Raw genomic sequence first — 19412 nt, forward strand, 5'->3', positions numbered from 1 at the left:
AATCACCTCCTTCCAGTGGCCGTACCACCAGAACTTGAAGTGGAATATACCTGCATAGGATACATAGCAATAATCACCTCCTTCCAGTGGCCATGCCACCAGAACTTGAAGTGGAATATACCTGCATAGGATACATAGCGATAATCACCTCCTTCCAATGGCCATGCCACCAGAACTTGAAGTGGAGTATACCTGCATAGAATACATAGCGATAATCACATTCTTCCAATGGCCGTACCACCAGAACTTGAAGTGGAATATACCTGCATGATCAGCTACCACGAAGACATCGACTCGTGCAAGCACTCACGTACATAAGCACATGCCGCACATTAATGCTCACACTCGCATGCTTAAATATGCAAACCCTCATAGTATGTGGTATGGCATTTGTCATTTGAGTCGCGTTCTGAGAAAACTGGGCTTAATGCTTGTGCGTAAAGTGTCATCCCAGATTAGCCTGCGCAGTCCGCACAGGCTAATCAGGGACAACACTTTCCGCTTTTATGACATTTTTCGTTTAAATGAAGTCTCTTCTTAGCAAAAATCCAATTTAGGCGGAAAGGCTTATCAGGGACGACACTTTACGCACATGCATTATGCCCAGTTTTATCAGAACACGACTCATTTAAAGGGATCTTTTCACGCTTTGGTAAAATGACAAAATTGAAAAAAGTTGTTTCAGATTCGTAAGTTTTCGTTTTAGTTATGATATTTGTGAGGAAACAGTAATACTGAACATTAACCATGCTCTAATATAGCCATTATATGCATCTTTTGACGATTTTAAAACCTAAAAATAAAAGCGTTGCAACGCGAAACGATTGAATAATTTGGAGAGTTCTGTTTTTGTCGTTAAATTTTGTGAAACTACGAAGATTGCTTATATAAGGTATAAAATACGTCATGATGTGTATTCGGCGGAATAGCTCAGTAGGCTAAAGCGTTTTTACTTCAGGACTCTGGCAGGACTCCAGGGGTCACTGGTTCGAAACCTGCTCCGGGCAAAGTTCTTTTCCTTTTTTTAATATTTTTCTTGATTTTTTACTGGAGCTTTTATGATCCAATGTTTACATTTATCAATATAAAGCATTTAATGAATAAGTTAAAAAATGCCAAAATCTGTGAAAAGGCCCCTTTAATGCAAGCAAACATTTACATACAGGACACAAATAATTAAACAGAAGGCATACCTCAAAACAGGGCACGAATTATTCAATATTATACGATGTATTCAACGACAAAGCCTCGGTGGACAGGGTGATGGTCGGCACTATTTAAGTTGCCACTTATCTACCAATCACGCGGTTTCCTTTATTTGCACATAGCCGCACGCACGCAAACACACGCGCATACGCACACATATAATTGAACAGTAGTCAAAGGTCAAAGGTCTGGTCCCGATAACTTAAACATACAACCCGCCAAGCCATTCACACAAAAGTGAATTTCCATAACCCCACAAGCACATAACCACTCGGGCATTAGACGACGCATGATTCAACGAGCTCAACGTCATAACCCAACAGTCTAGTCATTTATACGCACGCATATAACCACGCGGGAGCACACACACGCATGATTGAAATATGACATACCGGCATAGTCTTTGTCGAAGCCTTGGTCGGGCGGCACGACGCGCTCGAAGTGCTGTTTGGGACCGTTGACCAGGAGTGAGGCTGCGGCTACGAACCAGCAATTCCCTGAAACAAGACAGTTTAGTGCAGTAAAACCAAAATTTGGCAACATTTATACAGTGAAAATATTTAAATCAGCGAACTGGTTTGATTGGAACGTTCATTTAAAATTATTATGTAGCGATTTTTGTTATTTCGAACTGAATAATAAAAAGTTATCTTTTTTTGCACTGAAAGTATGGGTCATTAAACTCGAAAGATCCTATAAGCGTAATGTATGTACAAGTGTGCTTTCATGATGAGTTCAGCTTTGCTTTGATCATCTTTAGTTTAAACCAATTTATCTTAGCTCGATTGCATATAAAACCTAAAGCTTATTTGAAACGTTCTCGAGTCCGTTTCCTGGGACTAGAACCAGTACTTGGTGTCTATGGCGGAAATCTAAAGAAGAAATCTAAATCGAACCCGTGACCTCCCGATCGTTAGGCGAATACCATATCCACTACACCACTGCGACCGTTTGATCATCATTAATAACATAATTCTTCATGTTGATCTCTTGGATCAACGCCTATTCTTTGTTCTTATATCTACGCAACCAGTGAAAAGCACATAAACAAAATCCCAGATTTGTAACTTGGTATAAAAGCAGAGAACAAATGGTACCGATTTGTACACACTATGTCATACATAATTCTCTCTCAAATAGAAGAACAATACATACCAAGTGACCCCTGGTCAAGGTCAGATCGCGAAGCCGTGGCCGAGATGAACTTTGGGAACTGTGTAATTTGCTGAAACCAAACCATGAGCATACGAAAATAAACAACATCATTATTATAATGTTAATTATATCAATAATGCAATATTTTAAGAAAAACCTATTGCAATAAAAATATTATCATGTCAAAAGGGATGTTCATCTTCTTAAATGTAATATATATATATGCAAAATTTCCACGCACAACTCCGGGATTTAGTATAACGTTCAGACAAACTTTGAAGAGATGAATTCGACCTGGGGCGTGTAATGAATGTTAAACAATAATTATGTGTCACGTGGGAACATGAGGCTAAAAGAACGTCAGACAAGTATAAACACCGGAAAAACGTTCATGTGAACACTTTTTTTCACTTTAAGTTTGAGCTGTATCCACACAAAAATAAAGTATCAACCACTATAAGAAGTGGTAATTTTATTAACAGCCCAGTGATCCGGTATCCGTCGACTGTATTGCCTGCACGGTCCGTTGGTTTTCGATGACTAAGGATCTTTTAGTATCCGTTCTCTGCGCTGTCCTTTTTGTATTAAATGCACGGTTTTGCGGTACCCGCTGACTACGGATATTATGATATAAGTTGATGCTGTGGTCCTCGTCTTTTTTACTGCAAGAGCCAATGGTATCCAATGACTAAGGATGTTATGGTAGTTCTTAATTGCGCGGTACTTAGATATCCATTTATCAAGCGGTCCGCGTCTATTTATTGCATGCACGGTGTGATGGTATCCGTTGAATATGGATCTCATGGTGTCCGTTAACCCTGTGGCATTCGTTCAATTACTACACGGTCATCTGCAATCCTTTGATTAACGGTATCCGTTTACTATGTGGTCTTCGACTCCGTCTTGCCTGCGTGGCACTTTGGTTTTATGTTGAAAAAGGATCTTATGATATCCTTTAACAACGCGGTACTTTGTGCACTTCATTCACGGCACGGTTTTCTCCGCCCTCCGTTGACGCCATGCTTTTCCGTCTCCGTTTACTGTATGCTCTTACGCAAACTACTTTGACGGCGAGGTTTTCTGCTCTTCGTTCGTCACTTCACAATATTGCGAAATGCAAATGCGCATGCGCGTTGCGTATGCAAAACAAACCGACAACATTTGATTAACACCAAACAAAGTTGTGATCGCAGTTCATATTTACTTGAAATATTCCCGTTCCTGAGTTCGAGAAACAAAGACTTGAAGCTTATTAAGGAGGATATTATATATAACTCAACGAAAAGATAGGAGACGCTTGATAAGGTAAGAGTTTTTAGTAAATTCCTTGCCAGTCCTAAATATGTTTAATTCGCAAAAAAAGCTTAATATTTATTATACGAACGTTCATTCTAACAATTTCAAATTGTTATATAAGCAGTCAATTGTAAATGAATGAAGATTATGAAACATTTTAAGATTATAGAATCAACAAATCACAATCCTTTCCACCACCGGTTTTGATTTTAACAGAAATCAGAGGGGGTAATCATGTGATAATCAAGATGGCGACGTCTATGCCGAGGCAGTCATTTTTCGCCGTTTTATAGTTTTATTACTTGTATTAATTTGTTAAATGCCGCTCACTTTCCAGCCATATCAGCAAGAACGTTACTAGCGTTTATTTCGTATAAATATTCGCTCTGTATCTTGACTTAACTCGCTGCGAAACTTTTTAGCGGGATGACCTAATTACTACTCCCCTAAGAAAATTCGCGGGAAGTAAAGTCGAGATATAAAGCGAATTTTAATACGAAATAAACGTTGATCGCATTTTTATTGATATGGCTGGAAAGTTCAAGCGTCACTTAAAATTTAAACAAAAGTTATAAAGGGTATAAAACGGCGACACATAACAATAACTGACTCGGCATGGACGTCGCCATCTTGACGTGATTACCCCCTCTGATAAATACAAGAATATTATTTCGATTTGAAAGCTTTTTTCACGTACTTTCTCGATTGATTGTATCGATTGGTCTATGTAAAGTATTATTAGATAGGTTGATTTGTTAACGTTATTTGATAAATTAAATACGTTTGAAATTAATAGGTTTTATTAATTTGTTTATTCGATTCGACCGTTTCTAGAGCAATGTCGGTGGCGTGCGAGTATAAAAATGACCGACAGGCGATCATGTGTCATTTTGGCTGCTGCGCAAACGGCTGCTGCATGGAGGAGCATAAACCGTACACATTGTAAGTAGGGCAGACGACGATGGAGACACCACCCCTCCCCTCCCACCCCACCCCCACCCCCGCAAAAAACTGTTTTATTACATTTGAATGTTAACAAAACATTAATTTTGCCTGTTGTTTTGGTTTCATTTAGAAACATAAAAAATTGGTTAATTGTAACGACCTTTCCAATAACTACTGCCCATGCATGTTTTGTTTCAGTGTATTGTCCATGTTTTAATGCGTTTAATGTGAGTTGGATATTGTTACGTGGAATCTGGGATGGTAAGCATTATGCTCAAGGCAAATTGTAGTTCCCATGTGCATTAGAAGTTACTTTGCGGAAATATAAGTAACTGTAATTTTATCTTGAATTTATACCGTGAGTTATCGCTGAGGAGCGATACAAATTGTATGCGGTCGTCTGTGAATTATACTGTGAAGTAAAATAACCACCCACTGACGCAATAACCCTTTCCCACGTATTTTGACGCATGTGTTCTCTCTTTAAAAGTTTAATTTAATTTAATACCTTTCTAACTAGTTTCAAGTTTTAAAGGCTTCATTTCCAACCCTTAGATACTGATGAGCAGCAAACAGCATAAAACCGAGATGCTCGCAGGCGGTTCTGGTTTTATGATGTTTGCATATAGCCATTTTCACTTTGCTTATGAGTGGGTAAGGGTTAAACAGTTACATGCTAGAAACAATAATTTATCAATGTTTAACATAAATTAGTATATTGAAATCAAAAGCGACATTTTAAATAATAATCTGAAGTTATAGTAAAGTTCTCCCAAGAATGTGAACTTATAGAGCGGAGCAGCATGGGAGTTATAAGCGTCACATCCTCTGTTAACGGGATGTTATAGCCCGAATGTTATTCAAATCCACAATGCTAGTTTCATTCACAGAATGGAAACGAAAGTCATGGCAATCGCACTTGAATTCCGACCTTGACCTTTCACTTAGTAGTTGTACACTACGTATCGTCTGATTACGGGTAATGATAATTCGAAATTATATTTAAAAAACCTCCGAAGCATGTAAAAGTTACACGGTGGATTTGAAATCCGGACGGACGGACACATTAAACCGCCTACCCAAACGCGTTCGGTGCGATTATTTTATTCGCTCCACCGTGGTCAAAAATGAGCATGAGACTCGCACCAAACAATTCCTAAATTGCCGACGAATTCAAGATGAACGCCTTATACATACTAATCATTTTGCTATAAAAACTGTTCGTAAATCCATTTGAATTTAATGTTTGAATTAACCCTTTCAGTGCTGGAACCGAATTTTGAAGGCCTTTGCAAACAGTTTGGATCCAGATGAGACGCCACAGAACGTGGCGTCTCATCAGGATCCAAACTGTTTGATATTCTGATGAATTATTGGAAAAAAAATCGCAGAAAAAGCTAATTTTAGAAATTCAGCAGACGACAGTTTAGCAGACGACAAATTTCCCAGCATGCAAAGGGTTAAATTTATAACCATCTAATACACTACAGGTCCACCGCAAAGATCTGCTTTTTACTCGTTTTCGCAACGACGTTATCCGTTCTGACCTACCTCATCATAAATTACTGTAGCAGGCGACAGTCACAGAAGCAGACGGACTTGTCCCAACAATGTAAGTGTACTCCATGCTTATTTTATGTTGTAAATGGAGAAAGGCATTTTTTGCCGATCGCCAACAAACGTTTGCCTTTGTATTTTGAACTTCAACAAGTTTCATTAGCTATTCACCTATTTGAAAAATGTATCAGTCTTGAGAATAAGAAATAAGTGTTTGATTAAGTGTGATTGGATTATCCTGCATACTGTTGTTATCTAATTCAAATAGCATTTCGTTAAAAATTTGATTCCCGTTAATGCAGATTAGAGCGCGATTTTAATGTTTGTTGTGTTGTTGACGCAGCGATTGATGAAAGTCGACCCAGTTCAACAATCAGCATTCTTCTGGAAGAGGAAGTTGACCTGTCACTGCCGGCATGGGGCAAACATGAACTTCTCGTGACCAAGGGCCCGCCCGCCTACGAGGAGGGAACCAAGGCCCCACCTTCGTTCGAGGAGGCGACACGCCTCGCTCCCGGATCAGACATACTGGAGCGAGGACACAGCGGCAACCAACGGCTTGAAAACGCGAAGGAAACTGCCCGCACGGATGAATGTGGGACTTGGTAACACCGAATAAACCCATTTATGCCTAGTGGACTCTCCCATCCTTCTAAATTGGATCAATTTATTTCCGAAATTAGGGATGTCTAGTATATTTATTTATACAATATTTAGAATATTTTTACAGAAATTCCTTTTGGCAAACAGCGCAGACCCTGATGAGACGCCGCATCATGCGGCGTCTCATCTGGGTCTACGCTGTTTGCCAAGGCCTTTTTTCTAGGCTTTAGGCATAAATGGGTTAGCGCGTATGCAGAGTCCTGATAAATAGACTAGTGTAAGATTTAAAAAGGGGAAGTGCGACTTTGTACTGTATAATAACTTGACTGTAACACTTTCATATATTATATGTATTCTTACAATTCATAACCTAAAACAAATTTCGTTCGTAAAACAATTCTGTTCTTGTTGATAGTGACCTCACACCTAATTTATATGGGATCCCAATTTCTATTTCCTTCGTTTACTGTTCTGTGAGAGGTCAAATGTTTACATAACTGAATTAATAAGGCCCTGGTTAAAGTATATGTAACATTTCATCGGTTAATTATAAATAGAAATTAAAACATATTCTCAGCAGGAAGTGGGGCATAAAGCACTTTTATTCTTTGAAAATGTGTAAAAAAAATGGCGGAGTACGATGAATGTTTTCTGATTTATGACATGGATTCTGACGTGCCTTTCTATGGATTTGATGAAGTAGAGTTTAAAAGTAAGAGATGTGTTAATTGAAGTTAAAATGATTTACTTTGAGCCAGAAATTTACGTTACGAGTAGAGTTAACGGTTTAAATGTGGCATCGGATTTAATGGATTCGCGTGAATTCTGGACGAGTGCTGTGTCTGTAAAATATTAAATGGAAAGCTGTAAATGTATCAAGTCGGAAAAGAAAACGGATGGTTGCATAATGGTATGCGTGAAATAATGTAATTCTACGTATTTATTTTCATAGTTATGTCATTTTGTAACCATTCACATTCGTCACTATTTGGAATTCCCGTTTCTAAAAATAGAGCATTTTGTTAACAAGGGGGGCGACTCGTGATGTCAGCAATCGTTAAGGCTACAATATACTAAATAATCGAGTCATGAAGGGCTGTACTTTCTAAACAAATCATCATATTTTCCTCGAAGGCATGTTGTACACTTTGTTCTGGTTTTATCGTTTGGAGATATTGATAGGGGAAGCATAGGTGTTCACTACTTAATCCCTGAAATAGGATAAAGTTGGAGATTAAAGTAAAAAATGGCACTGCAAAAGGTTACAATCCACTAGAAAACGGCCGAAAAAGGCGCAAAAACAGTCGATTTTTATTTGAGTCGAATTTGTTTTTGGTTTGAACATGACAAATCTTTTTTATTGCTTAAATCGATTCAGCTAAGAATGCCCGTCAAGAAAAGGTATGGTTATGGGGGTCTCTATGTGCAAAATGTTGTATTTATTTTCGCTCAAAGTTGTCGCTTTTACATCGAAACATATAAGGAAACTATTTAGTATATTTTGACCTAAACATTTACTTCAGCAGCATCTTCCCTGTATCTTGCAACTATGCTTTCAGCGCCATCGGCGCTCTCGTTATATAATGTTATGGGTATGCCGTGCGTGATCCGATGCATCAATGGCGCCCATGTTAAAATCATTTCCCCGAGAACAGGGAACGACAAAAGTACAAACAAAAATCAAAACACGTAAGAACTAGTATCTTACCTTTAATTATCCTTTAAAATCCATCTAATAATCCATTTAACTGAATAATTGACGATTTTGCATCTAGGGTCTTTAATAATTATTTTAGCATAGTTAAATAAAGACCCTTATGCCATTCTATCACTTTATTCAAATGAGTTTATGAACGCGATAAACTTTCTTCTTCGTCACACGCTACGTCATGTACTCTACATTACTGCTGTTCAAATGAACCGGAGCAGTTTATCTAATAATAGCGGTTGGTAAACTCGGTTGCATTTGCAGATTTCTGCATACAAACATAATTATGTTTAAACTTGCACAATGCTTTATTTATCTATGGTAAATGCCCTTATTGAACGAGAAAATAATTTAATATATAAATACACAAAGAATGGAAAACATTCCAGTACACAACAGATTAATAAGTTGAAAATACCCGTGTACAAAATGGGACGTTCCCAATTCCAGTGTGGTGCTATTTTTACCATCTTATACTTTACACAGCTCTATGCCTCTGTGTGGACTGCACAGGCTAATCTGGGACGACACTTTACGCACATGCATTATGCCCAGTTTTCTCAAAACGCGACTCAATAAATCATACTGTACATGTCTAAAGGGTTTTCCACGAACTCGGGAAAATCTCGGAAACGTAAGTGTTATTGAATGCTGAGTTTAAAACTCGAAGTATTCGCCTCGTTTAAATTACATATTGCATATGAAATTATTTGTGTCGCGTTCTGAGAAAACTGGTCATAACTCTGTGCGTATAGTGTCGTCCCAGATTAGCCTTTGCGGACTGCAGGGACGACACTTTCCTCCTAAACAAGATTTTCGGTAAGAAGGGACTTCCTTTAAACGAAAAATTCCATAAAAGCGGAAAGTGTCGTCCCTGATTAGCCTGTGCGGACTGCACAGGCTAATCTGGGACGACACTTCACGCACATGCATTATGCACAGTTTTCTCAGAACGCGACACATTTATAAGCATGGCGATGCGCCATAAGAAAGACCTAGGAACACACAAGGTACATGGTACCGGTAAAGGGACAGGACGAAAAAAAACACGTTGAAATTGTCTTATCATTTGCTTCGTCCATGAAAGTCTAATACATATTAATAAGGTTTCGAGGAATGCCCAATCGTAAGCAAAATAATATTTGCAAAAATATGTTTAATGTCAACATTTGCTCGTATTTGTGCTAACCGGTACAGGGAAGCAAACATGGCCAAGTAGCAGCCGACTGCTAGTGCGCTTTAGATCTTTCATTTTCTTAAGTTATCGAGATTCAAACTCACCGTAGCCCGCTTCCACTCCACTCGGCCGATCTGACTCAACTGACGGGAGAGTTTTCCGGTCGGATTCAGGGACTTCACATCCGGTGGGAACTCGGGATCCACGAAAAGTGAACGGGAAGCCAGAAGCTTTTTCCGGAGGGCCTGATAGTCGCGGCCGTTGTCCGACGGCGTTTCCATTGCACGGCCGGTAGAGGATTACAGCGTGAGAAATGTCAGAAATGTACAGCCAGGCGGTGAAGAAGTCTATCCGGTGAAAACGATAATCTTATCTTCTTAAAAGTCTACAAAATAAACAAAATGGATTTGTTGTGCATTTTATAATGGAATGTGAATTAAGGAAATAATTATTTTTGCTAATGGGCTATTTAATATTGATAAACACTGACCCCAACCCCCCAACCCCCGTTCATTAACACTCTACACGACAATTTCGAACAAACGAACAAAAGCTTAGTTCGCGAGTGTTAATTTTCGTTAACACATATCATGAAACCGCATGTACGAATCGATTGGGGCGAATAGAAATGGAAGCTGGCTAATGCTCACAAGTTTTGCGAGTAAACGTATCGCGGGCGAAAAAAATACTGAAGTTGGACAGCTTTACCAGATGTTTTAGCCTGGTTGTAAGGTATTTAAACATCCATATGAATGCTTTACACATAACATCCAAGATGTATAGGACAAATCAATACCTAAGCATGCTGCAATATATAATGACTTAATTCATAGTAGTTATGCAAACGTGTTGCACTGTACAATGTGTAAAATTAGTTTCCTTGTAACTCAATACATGGACCTGCAGTTGAACATGCAAATACCACGTCAATGCGTACAATCTAGCCTTCTCACACAGAAATAACACTTTGAACCAACTTAACTTCCCACTTCGTTATTTAATTTATAGGCTGAAGATGTCACCATTTAGGACCCTATAGGGCGTTAAATGCGATGCGAGTTTATATTTTTGTTAATGCAGATTGAGAAACCAAACCAATGAGTCGAAATATACAAAAAAAATCCAGAAAAGGCGCACTAAACCTGACTTGCGGTGGGGGTGGAGGCCGATCAGTTCACTCCATTTTAAAATTTTGTTTAAATGCGTTCCAAATAATGCGGATTTAGGCACTGCACTAGTAATTATTAAGGAGGGCCTTCCTTTGACTTCTGTTTACCTTTTGACTCGTGTAATTTTAGATTACTAATATATGGACCGTGCAAGGGTTTTTTTGCATGTGCGTAAAGTGTCGTTCCAGATTAGCCTGTGCAGTCCAAACAAGCTAATCTGGGAAGACACTTTTCGCCTTATGGTATTTTTCGTTTTCTAAAAGTCTCTTCCTAGCAAAAATCGAGTTGAGCAGGAAAGTGTCGTCCCTGATTAGCCTGTGCGGACTGCACAGAGGCACTGTGGATGGCACTGTATGCACGTGCATTAAACCCCTGTCCACAGAGCGCGGCTCAAATATATTGTCAGTATAACTCAGCACAACAGAATTGTGAGAGAGGTTGTTTTGGATTCAGGTTGTATAATTGGCCAGCCGGATGCGAAACTGTTTGTTCTGGACACAGCTAGTATACTATTAAAGGTATAATCCTGAAAGTGCATAGAAGATAGGTAGATCTCATTGAGGGTGTGTGTAGAAAACATGAGCCATAACTCTTGCTTTAATAGTTTACTGTTATACCCTTGCAAACAATATTTAAATTATGCCAAGGGCATATATTTCAAACAATAATATCAACTTAAAACGTAATAGGTAGATAGCAAACAGTGTGTGGACGTGCAGTTTATTCAAGCCAAATCAGGATGAGTATTAGCAGGATGCATGATCACGTGACTTTGGGAGTTTCACTATTAAACGTTGATGGATGTAAACACACCGGTAAATGTTGCTTTTTCAAATCACACTTTAAAACATTTTTTTTTAAGAATTTCAACTGGTGCATAAAAGACAGATTTTATGCTGCTCATGGCAATGTGAAATACACGAGAATAACATTTTTAATAACCCTGTGTTCTTGTTAACAAATTCCGTTTGCACTGCATTCATTGTACGTGGTTATGCTTCACTCAACGTGACATTTTGTCATCGATTTCAGACGTATTCAAGGATTTATTCTTTAACCTTAAGATATCGGCACAAATTGCAAAAAAAAAAACTGTCTTTAACGCACTAAATATTTTTTCAATTGTATTTCAATAACTTGAGGTATTTGCAAAAATCAAGTTCTTAACGGTGCGTTTACATTCTGTGCAGCCCGTGTGTAAACACCTGAAAACCCCGTTGATCATGCACCCTGTTAGAGGTATTAACTTGAAACTTGCATAGGTAGATAGGAATGGTATACGGAAGCGCGGTATAAGACACATACCTATTATGTCAATATTGTGCAATATATTGATTGTTAAAATTAATATTTGGGCATACGTCTTCATAAGTTTTTTAATATCAACAAAAATCTCCATTTGCGTGAAAAGTTGTGCTTGAGAGCGAAAACTCGTGCTTTTATAGTTTTTAGTTCATCCTGCAGTAGTATATACCTCTGTATTTTGTAAGTATTATATCACACAAACTGTTCGAAGTAAAGAAATGTCAAACAAACACAATAGTCGCGACTGTTTCCTCTTCATATAGTACGAATTTCTCATACGAAGCGTGTATCGTTACGGTGCATTAAACAAAACAACGGTGCGTAGTGAATAAGGAGGGATATGGTGGTTATAAGTAACTTTTATAAGTCTTGTTAATAGTCTTATAACAGCAATGCTATCAGCGTTTTGATATATATGTATTTCGTCTCGCTCTAATGCATTACGCTCGTCCCAAATTTTAACCCCTACGTCTAGTTTCTCATTTTGGACTCACTCCGAACCCGTTAAGATCTTACCTCTATTCGAAATCGATATCACATGTTTTATCAGAGAACATGCGCCTAAACGTCTGTTATCAGATCCGTACTTTCGGTCCGCGTCACTCGATATCCACAGTTTCTTTCTCTTTATAGATCTACTAAAAGAAAGCTGATCTTTTTCCACTGTTCGTTGATTTCTTGAATAATCTAGAACACCGTGCATTAATGCTTATAATAGAACGTGCAAAACAGATGATTTTACAACATAAATATAATTTCGCATTCACATCACATCTATTTCACTGATTTCCGCTATCGAGAATCATCAAATACCCCTTGCTGGCAGAGTTCTTTGGTGCATCCAATTGATTCAAGTTCACAGCTGGAATGTGCACAACAAACAAATTCTCATTTTATCCCATTATATAGGTAATACATTACACCTAAAAACTATCTTTACTAACCAGCGACATATAACTTATAAACCCGCAGTGACACGCATGGCTTATCCCAGCGTTTTGAAAACTAAAAACTAGTGATGTAAAGTTGTTTTTCAAGCCAGCTATTTACTAGCTACCACGCTTGTCATATTTACATGATTTAACTCTCAAACGAGTAGTATAAAGGATCGATAGCATACAAAAGCTTTAAAAGCAAGCTTATGTGTCGAGGTAGTGCAAATTTGTGCAATAAAATGGGTTAAATACTTTTCACTTTATGAGCGAAATTTCGGTGCAATTAACATAAAGCGTTACGCTCAAATCGTAAATAGCGAAGAAGTATTAAAATAAATTGTTTTCCGATCACAGAGAATTATGCAAAGCGTTTCGTAATTCTTAATAGCAGACTTTTCACAAACTTAAACCTCGATATTTACGGCAAATGTGTCAAATATGCGTACACATGTTTGTTTCTGTTTCTGTTGTTTTTTATCAATGTATTTATTTAGCGCTGGTAAAACATACGAACAATGCACCAATCCGGAATTTGCAGCGGAGAGTAAACTTCCCGGCTCAGAGGACGAATTTCCGTTCATCTTAAATCATGCAGCGTATCCCGTTCGATTTAAATTCACAAATAGGAGAGCGCCCTGATATTTTCCATAAAATAGTACAGGTGATGATTGGATAATATTGCAGAATTATTCAAATATTATTGAAATTTGTGGAAACACTCTTGTGTGCGCTATTTACATTCCTATAAAATACATGATATTGGCGGTAATTTGCATAATAATCTAAGTTTAATGACAAGAATGTATTAATTTATGTATTAACGCAGAAAATGACGTGCAAAAAAATGTTTGCAAACGTCAACAACACACGGTGACACACAGTGACACACAGTTGAAAATTAGGGGTCCCTTTATCAAAATTCGTACACAAACATTTTATTTTATAACACACATACCGCACAAAATATGACCAAACGCATCGTTACACTGCATGACAACCACTATTGTTGTATGATGTCTTTTGTGTAAAGCTTACCAGAAAATCTCTACGAAGTAACTTTTCTTGTCAAAAACAAGATGCTGCGTTCAGTTAACGCAGATGCCTCCGGCGGACCCATGTCAGTATTGATTTGCATCTGTCAATATAATTGGGGCGTCGCAGTGTAAACGATTGCTGACTGTGTTTAACCCATTTATGCCTAGTTGACAGAGAACTCCCATCCTTCTAAATTGGATCAATTTATTTCCAAAATTAGGGCTGTTTAGTATATTTATTTCTATATTTAAAATATTGTTTACAGAAATTCCTTTAAGCAAATAGCACAGAACCTGATGAGACGCCGCATCATGCGGCGTCTCATCTGGGTCTACGCTGTTTGCCAATGCTTTTTTTCTAGACGCTCTAGGCATAAATTGGTTAATTTGCATCTGTCACTATCATTGGGCGTCGCAGTGCAAACGATGGCTGACTGTGTTTATGAAAGGTTAGTGCATGTCCGGTGAGCGTAGTGTTTGGTAGACGATCTTCTTACCTAAGCTTCCCGGGTTCAATACCAGCTCTCGGGGTATGTGAGCTTGTATAAAGGTAGTAACGAGTCTAACGACTGACTTACAGAATGGCGTAGGTAAAAGAATGCAAGATTAAAGCAGTCCTTATAGAAAATGCACATGTAGAGTGACAGAAAACTATAACGATTATTATATATTATAATTTTCATTATTGTTTTCCTACAGTATTATAAAGCAAATTAAAATTAAACAAACCAAATTCACGACTGGATTATTAGTTGCTTTATTCTGATTTAGTTGTATCGTGCCATGTAACATTTCGCCTTAACCATTCACACAAAAACAATCAGTAACTTAATCATAAAATGGGTACAGTACACGATACCTGTATTTTGTATTTTCTTGATAGCCTTTATAATTTTTAGTATGGTATACTATAATAGATATAATTAGTTTTTTGTTTGTGTGTTTCTTTTGTATGCTTTGAGATTTATCAAAAAATAAAAAAAATAATTACACAACGTTGTGTCAGTAACACAGATTACACATCACTTTTAATATTTCCAAAAATATTAGATTTTATGGTTAGATAGTTCTATTTATTGATAGTTAAGTATTCTGCTTTCATGTTTGTAACAGTCTCCGTTGAATGCTCGTCCTTGAATTATTTTGTTAATTCACGTATCCAAAATTATTAAAATTAATGCTTTATAAGAATATATTAGAAATAATAAATCAAATAGAACATGTATAATAAATGGACAATTATTTTTCATAAAAATAATAAGTTAGTTATATATTTATTTCGTGTTTCATTTTAATTATTCATATCGGACAGTTTTATTCATTCTACTATATAAATGAAGTTCGTCTTATAACCGACCAATTTGATTTATAATTAAATACTTTACATTATATAATTCAACTTTATGTAGGCATTTATCCAAAATAGAGCTGCTTTTTAGTTTGTATTAAATAAAATTTGAATAAAATATTTTTAATGCAGTTAAAAACCAATTTGTTACAGCGCTAAATAGTCGGCAATGGATACAATAAAATTATTTCTTAATTATTTTTAATTTGAAAATTACCATGAACGAGACTTATTATATGTTATGTTATATGCAGTATTGATTAAGTTTAAATACATTATGTGGACACTTTTCCATGTTACGTAACACAAACAAGTCTCGCGTTTCTGAGGTTTTAAGTATGATATAAATTCTCGTATTACAAGTAACTACTGCCTTATACGACATCCTCTCAAATAAGATTTGCGTTTGTATTGCACTGTGACACCGGATACATCATTAAAAAATGTAATATGCCAACAACCTACCTGTTAATGTCACTATTTGTATGCACCGATTGTCGGGACTGTTTAGTTTATCTCTTGTGGTACGTGTGCGTGTCTTATCAGACTATCCCCAAGAGCAAATACACAGAATTTTATTTTAATTAAAGCATGATAAAATGCTATTCATGCAAATGTGTTAATTCAAAACTTCCGCTTTCGATTTGAATTTAATCAAGTTTGTGTTTTGAGCATTTCTCCACAAAAGACATGCAAATTGATGCCGATAGTAACAAGTATGGTGTTTCTTCGTCTTCTTTTTCTTAATCTTTTTTCTTCTTCTTTTCTTCTTCCTCTTCTTCTCCTTCTTCCTCTTCCCTTACAGAGCAGGGCTCCTCTGGAGCGTCGACACACTGTGACTCGATTGGTCATTGTCGGCACGGGTACTACTTACATGTACCCCGGATAGTCTTAAGTATACTTACATGAACCACGGGTACGGTAAATATACTTACACGTACCCGGTCGATATTAGACTGTACCCGAGTTGTATTCCCGCCCAAAATCCAATGTCGTAAAAAGCGCTACTGATTACCGTAAAACGATATTGTTTATAGTTAACAAACTTCCCTTTTTAAAACAATGCATCAACATGCTTTTTGAGTATGAGTTTCGAAATATAGAGCCTTTTAACAGAAAATTGACATAAATGTGAACATAATTAATTTCAAAACAAAGAGAAGACAACGACCGATTTAGCGTGAAATATTCCCGGGTACGTTTTAGTATATTTACCGTACCCGAGGTACATGTAAGTACATGTAAGTAGTCCTCGAGCCGACAATGACCAATCGAGCCACACTGTGACTGTACAAGGTATTTGTGTGGTAAGGAAAACAAACGTGTAGGATAAAATCAAATTATAAACAAAAATGTGCTTGTGGTCTAATGCAGAGTGACCAAGCCTGTCATGAAGCTGTCCAAGGACAGGGGGGGGGCATATATTTCTCCCTTTCTGAAGGGGCAATGTAGCTGGATGGAGGTACAGGCTGGCTAAAGTATTTCAATCAGGTAGTAGCTAATCCTGTAAATCAATACAAGTTTGGCGTCAGAACGACGGATTAACAGGGATTGCCATCCTAGATAGATCATTTGGCTTATGCTGCTTCTTGTCCTGGTGTAACATAGCTTTCGCGAATCTGACAGCTCTGCGTTGCACTGCCTCTAGCTTAGATAAGTTTGCAGCAGTATAATGATCCCATATAGATATTCCTTTTCAGGAAGGCAATAGAGTAGTTGTCTTTTTTGGAGACCTCATCAACATGGCTGTTCAAGAGCAGCTATTCGTGCAGTGTGACTCCTGGGTACTTCTCACTTGTTACATGTGCGAGTTGTTGGCCGTGAAGCTCGTAGGTCCTCTTGATCGGATGTTGATTTCGTTGAAGCGGATGTTTTAACATTTGGATGGTTGAATTGCATCTTCCAGTCGTGTTTTTATGGCCCCATAAAAGGGGGCATATAGTGATCGGACTGTCCGTCTGTCTGTCTGTGCGTCTGTCTGTCCGTCTTTCCGTCACACTTTGCGTTTAGGTTTCGAAAAATGTTCATAACTTCTATGTCCCTTGAGATATAACCTTCATATTTGTTATGCATGTGTATATGGACAAGGCCTTTCCATACGCACAAAATGTTTACCCCTGTGACCTTGACCTTGAATTTAGGGTCCGCGTTTAGGTTTCGAAATCTGCGTTTAGGTTTCGAAAAAAGCTCATAATTTCTATTAAGCGTTTATAGGGGGCATAAGTCATCATATGGTGACAGCTCTTATTTTTTATTTTATTTTATTTATAATTTTAAATGATCTTTAATTTAATTTCATAGTAAATATTATAGCTTTTCAATTTTAATATCTTCCTTTATCTTATTTTATAATTATATTTTAATTTGAACACTGAAGTTTTTACTGTAAAATGAATAGATGAGTTTAAGGGGACCTTTTCACGGTTTGGTAAATTGACAAAATTAAACAAGAGGGCTTGAAAGGCCCAAAGTCGCTCACCTGAGATTCAAATGAACTGACCTGTTCTGTGCAGCCCAAGATGTCATTAACACAATATATTCTTACCAACTTTCATGACTAGTGAACAGGGTACCCTGGCAGCCACGTTTTTCAACAGACCAGAACAATTTTCATACACGTCCAAGATATCATTTAAACAAATATACTGACAAAGTTTCATTAAGATTCATTAGTCCATATAAGGAAAAGTGGCCGCCCACTGGTGGCCATGTTTTTCAAGCAACTGGAACCACTTTCGAACTTGTCCAAAATAACATTGGGACAAATCTTCTGACAAAGTTTCATGATGATCGTACAATAAATATGGCTTCTAGAGTGTTAACAAGGTTTAACTATAGCTATATAAGGAAAAATGCCACTCCCCCTTGGCGGCAATGTTTTTCCACCAACCGGAACCATTTTTGAACTCATCCAAGATATCATTGGGACAAATCATCTGACCAAGTTTCATGATGATCGGACAATAAATGTGGCCTCTAGAGTGTTAACAAGGTTTTACTAAATCATGATATATAGCCATATTAGGAAAAATGCCCTGCCCCCTGGTGGCCATGTTTCTTAAGCAACCGAAACCATTTTCGAACTCATCCAAGATATCATTAGGACAAATCTTCTGACCAAGTTTCATGAAGATCAGAAGATAAATGTGGCCTCTAGAGTGTTAACAAGGTTTTACTAAAACCATATAAGGAAAAATGTCCCGCCCCCTGGCAGCCATGTTTTTCAACCAACCAGCATCATTTTTGAACTCGTCCAAGATATTATTAGGATGAATCTTCTGACCAAGTTTCATGAAGATCGGACAATAAATGTGGCCTCTAGAGAGTTAACAAGATTTTACTATAGCCATATATAGCCATATAAGGAAAAATGTCCCGCCCCTTGGCAGCCATGTTTTTCAAGCAAACGTAACCATTTTCGAACTCATTCAAGATATCATTTAGACCAATCTTCTGACCATATTTCATGAAGATTGGACAATAAATGTTGCCTCTAGAGTGTTCACAAGGTTTTACTATAGCCATATATAGCCATATAAGGAAAAATGCCCCGCCCCTTGGCAGCCATGTTTAGCAAGCAAATGTAACCATTTTCAAACTCATCCAAGATATAAATGAGACCAATCTTCCGACCAAATTTCATGAAGATTGGACAATAAATGTGGCCTCTAGATTGTTAACAAGGTTTTACTATAGCCATATTAGGAAAACTGCCCCGCCCCCTGGCGGCCATGTTTTTTCACCGATCAGGACCATTTTCGAACTCGTCCGAGATATCAATGAAACCAATGTTTTGACCAAGTTTCATGATGATTGGGCAAAAATTGTGACTTCTAGAGTGTTCACAAGGTTTCTCTATAGCCATATTCGGAATACTGCCCCGCCCCCTGGCGGCCATGTTTTTCAACGGACCGGAACCATTTTTTAACTCATCCAACATATCATTTAGACAAACATTTTGACAAAGTTACATG

At 37.5% G+C, this 19412-nt stretch overlaps 1 protein-coding gene across 2 annotated transcripts in view; it reads right to left on the bottom strand.

Annotated features, from left to right (window-relative positions):
• Positions 1-16067, bottom strand: part of LOC127868138 (calpain-9-like) — a 30580-nt gene extending 14513 nt beyond the window's left edge. The window contains exons 1-4 of one of the 2 annotated variants that reach the window (XM_052409759.1): positions 15904-16067; positions 9752-10032; positions 2362-2431; positions 1599-1703 (exon numbers count right to left, since the gene is read on the bottom strand). In XM_052409759.1, coding sequence (XP_052265719.1) covers positions 1599-1703; positions 2362-2431; positions 9752-9928 — 352 coding nt within the window. In that variant the 5' untranslated portion in view covers positions 9929-10032; positions 15904-16067. Of the gene's footprint in view, positions 1-1598; positions 1704-2361; positions 2432-9751; positions 10033-12637; positions 13212-15903 lie in introns of those variants that run through there. The other variant, XM_052409758.1, reaches the window with a different exon arrangement.
• Positions 16068-19412: the final 3345 nt, after the last annotated feature.

This window comes from Dreissena polymorpha, chromosome 2, assembly GCF_020536995.1.
Source record: "Dreissena polymorpha isolate Duluth1 chromosome 2, UMN_Dpol_1.0, whole genome shotgun sequence".
NCBI lineage: Eukaryota > Metazoa > Mollusca > Bivalvia > Myida > Dreissenidae > Dreissena > Dreissena polymorpha.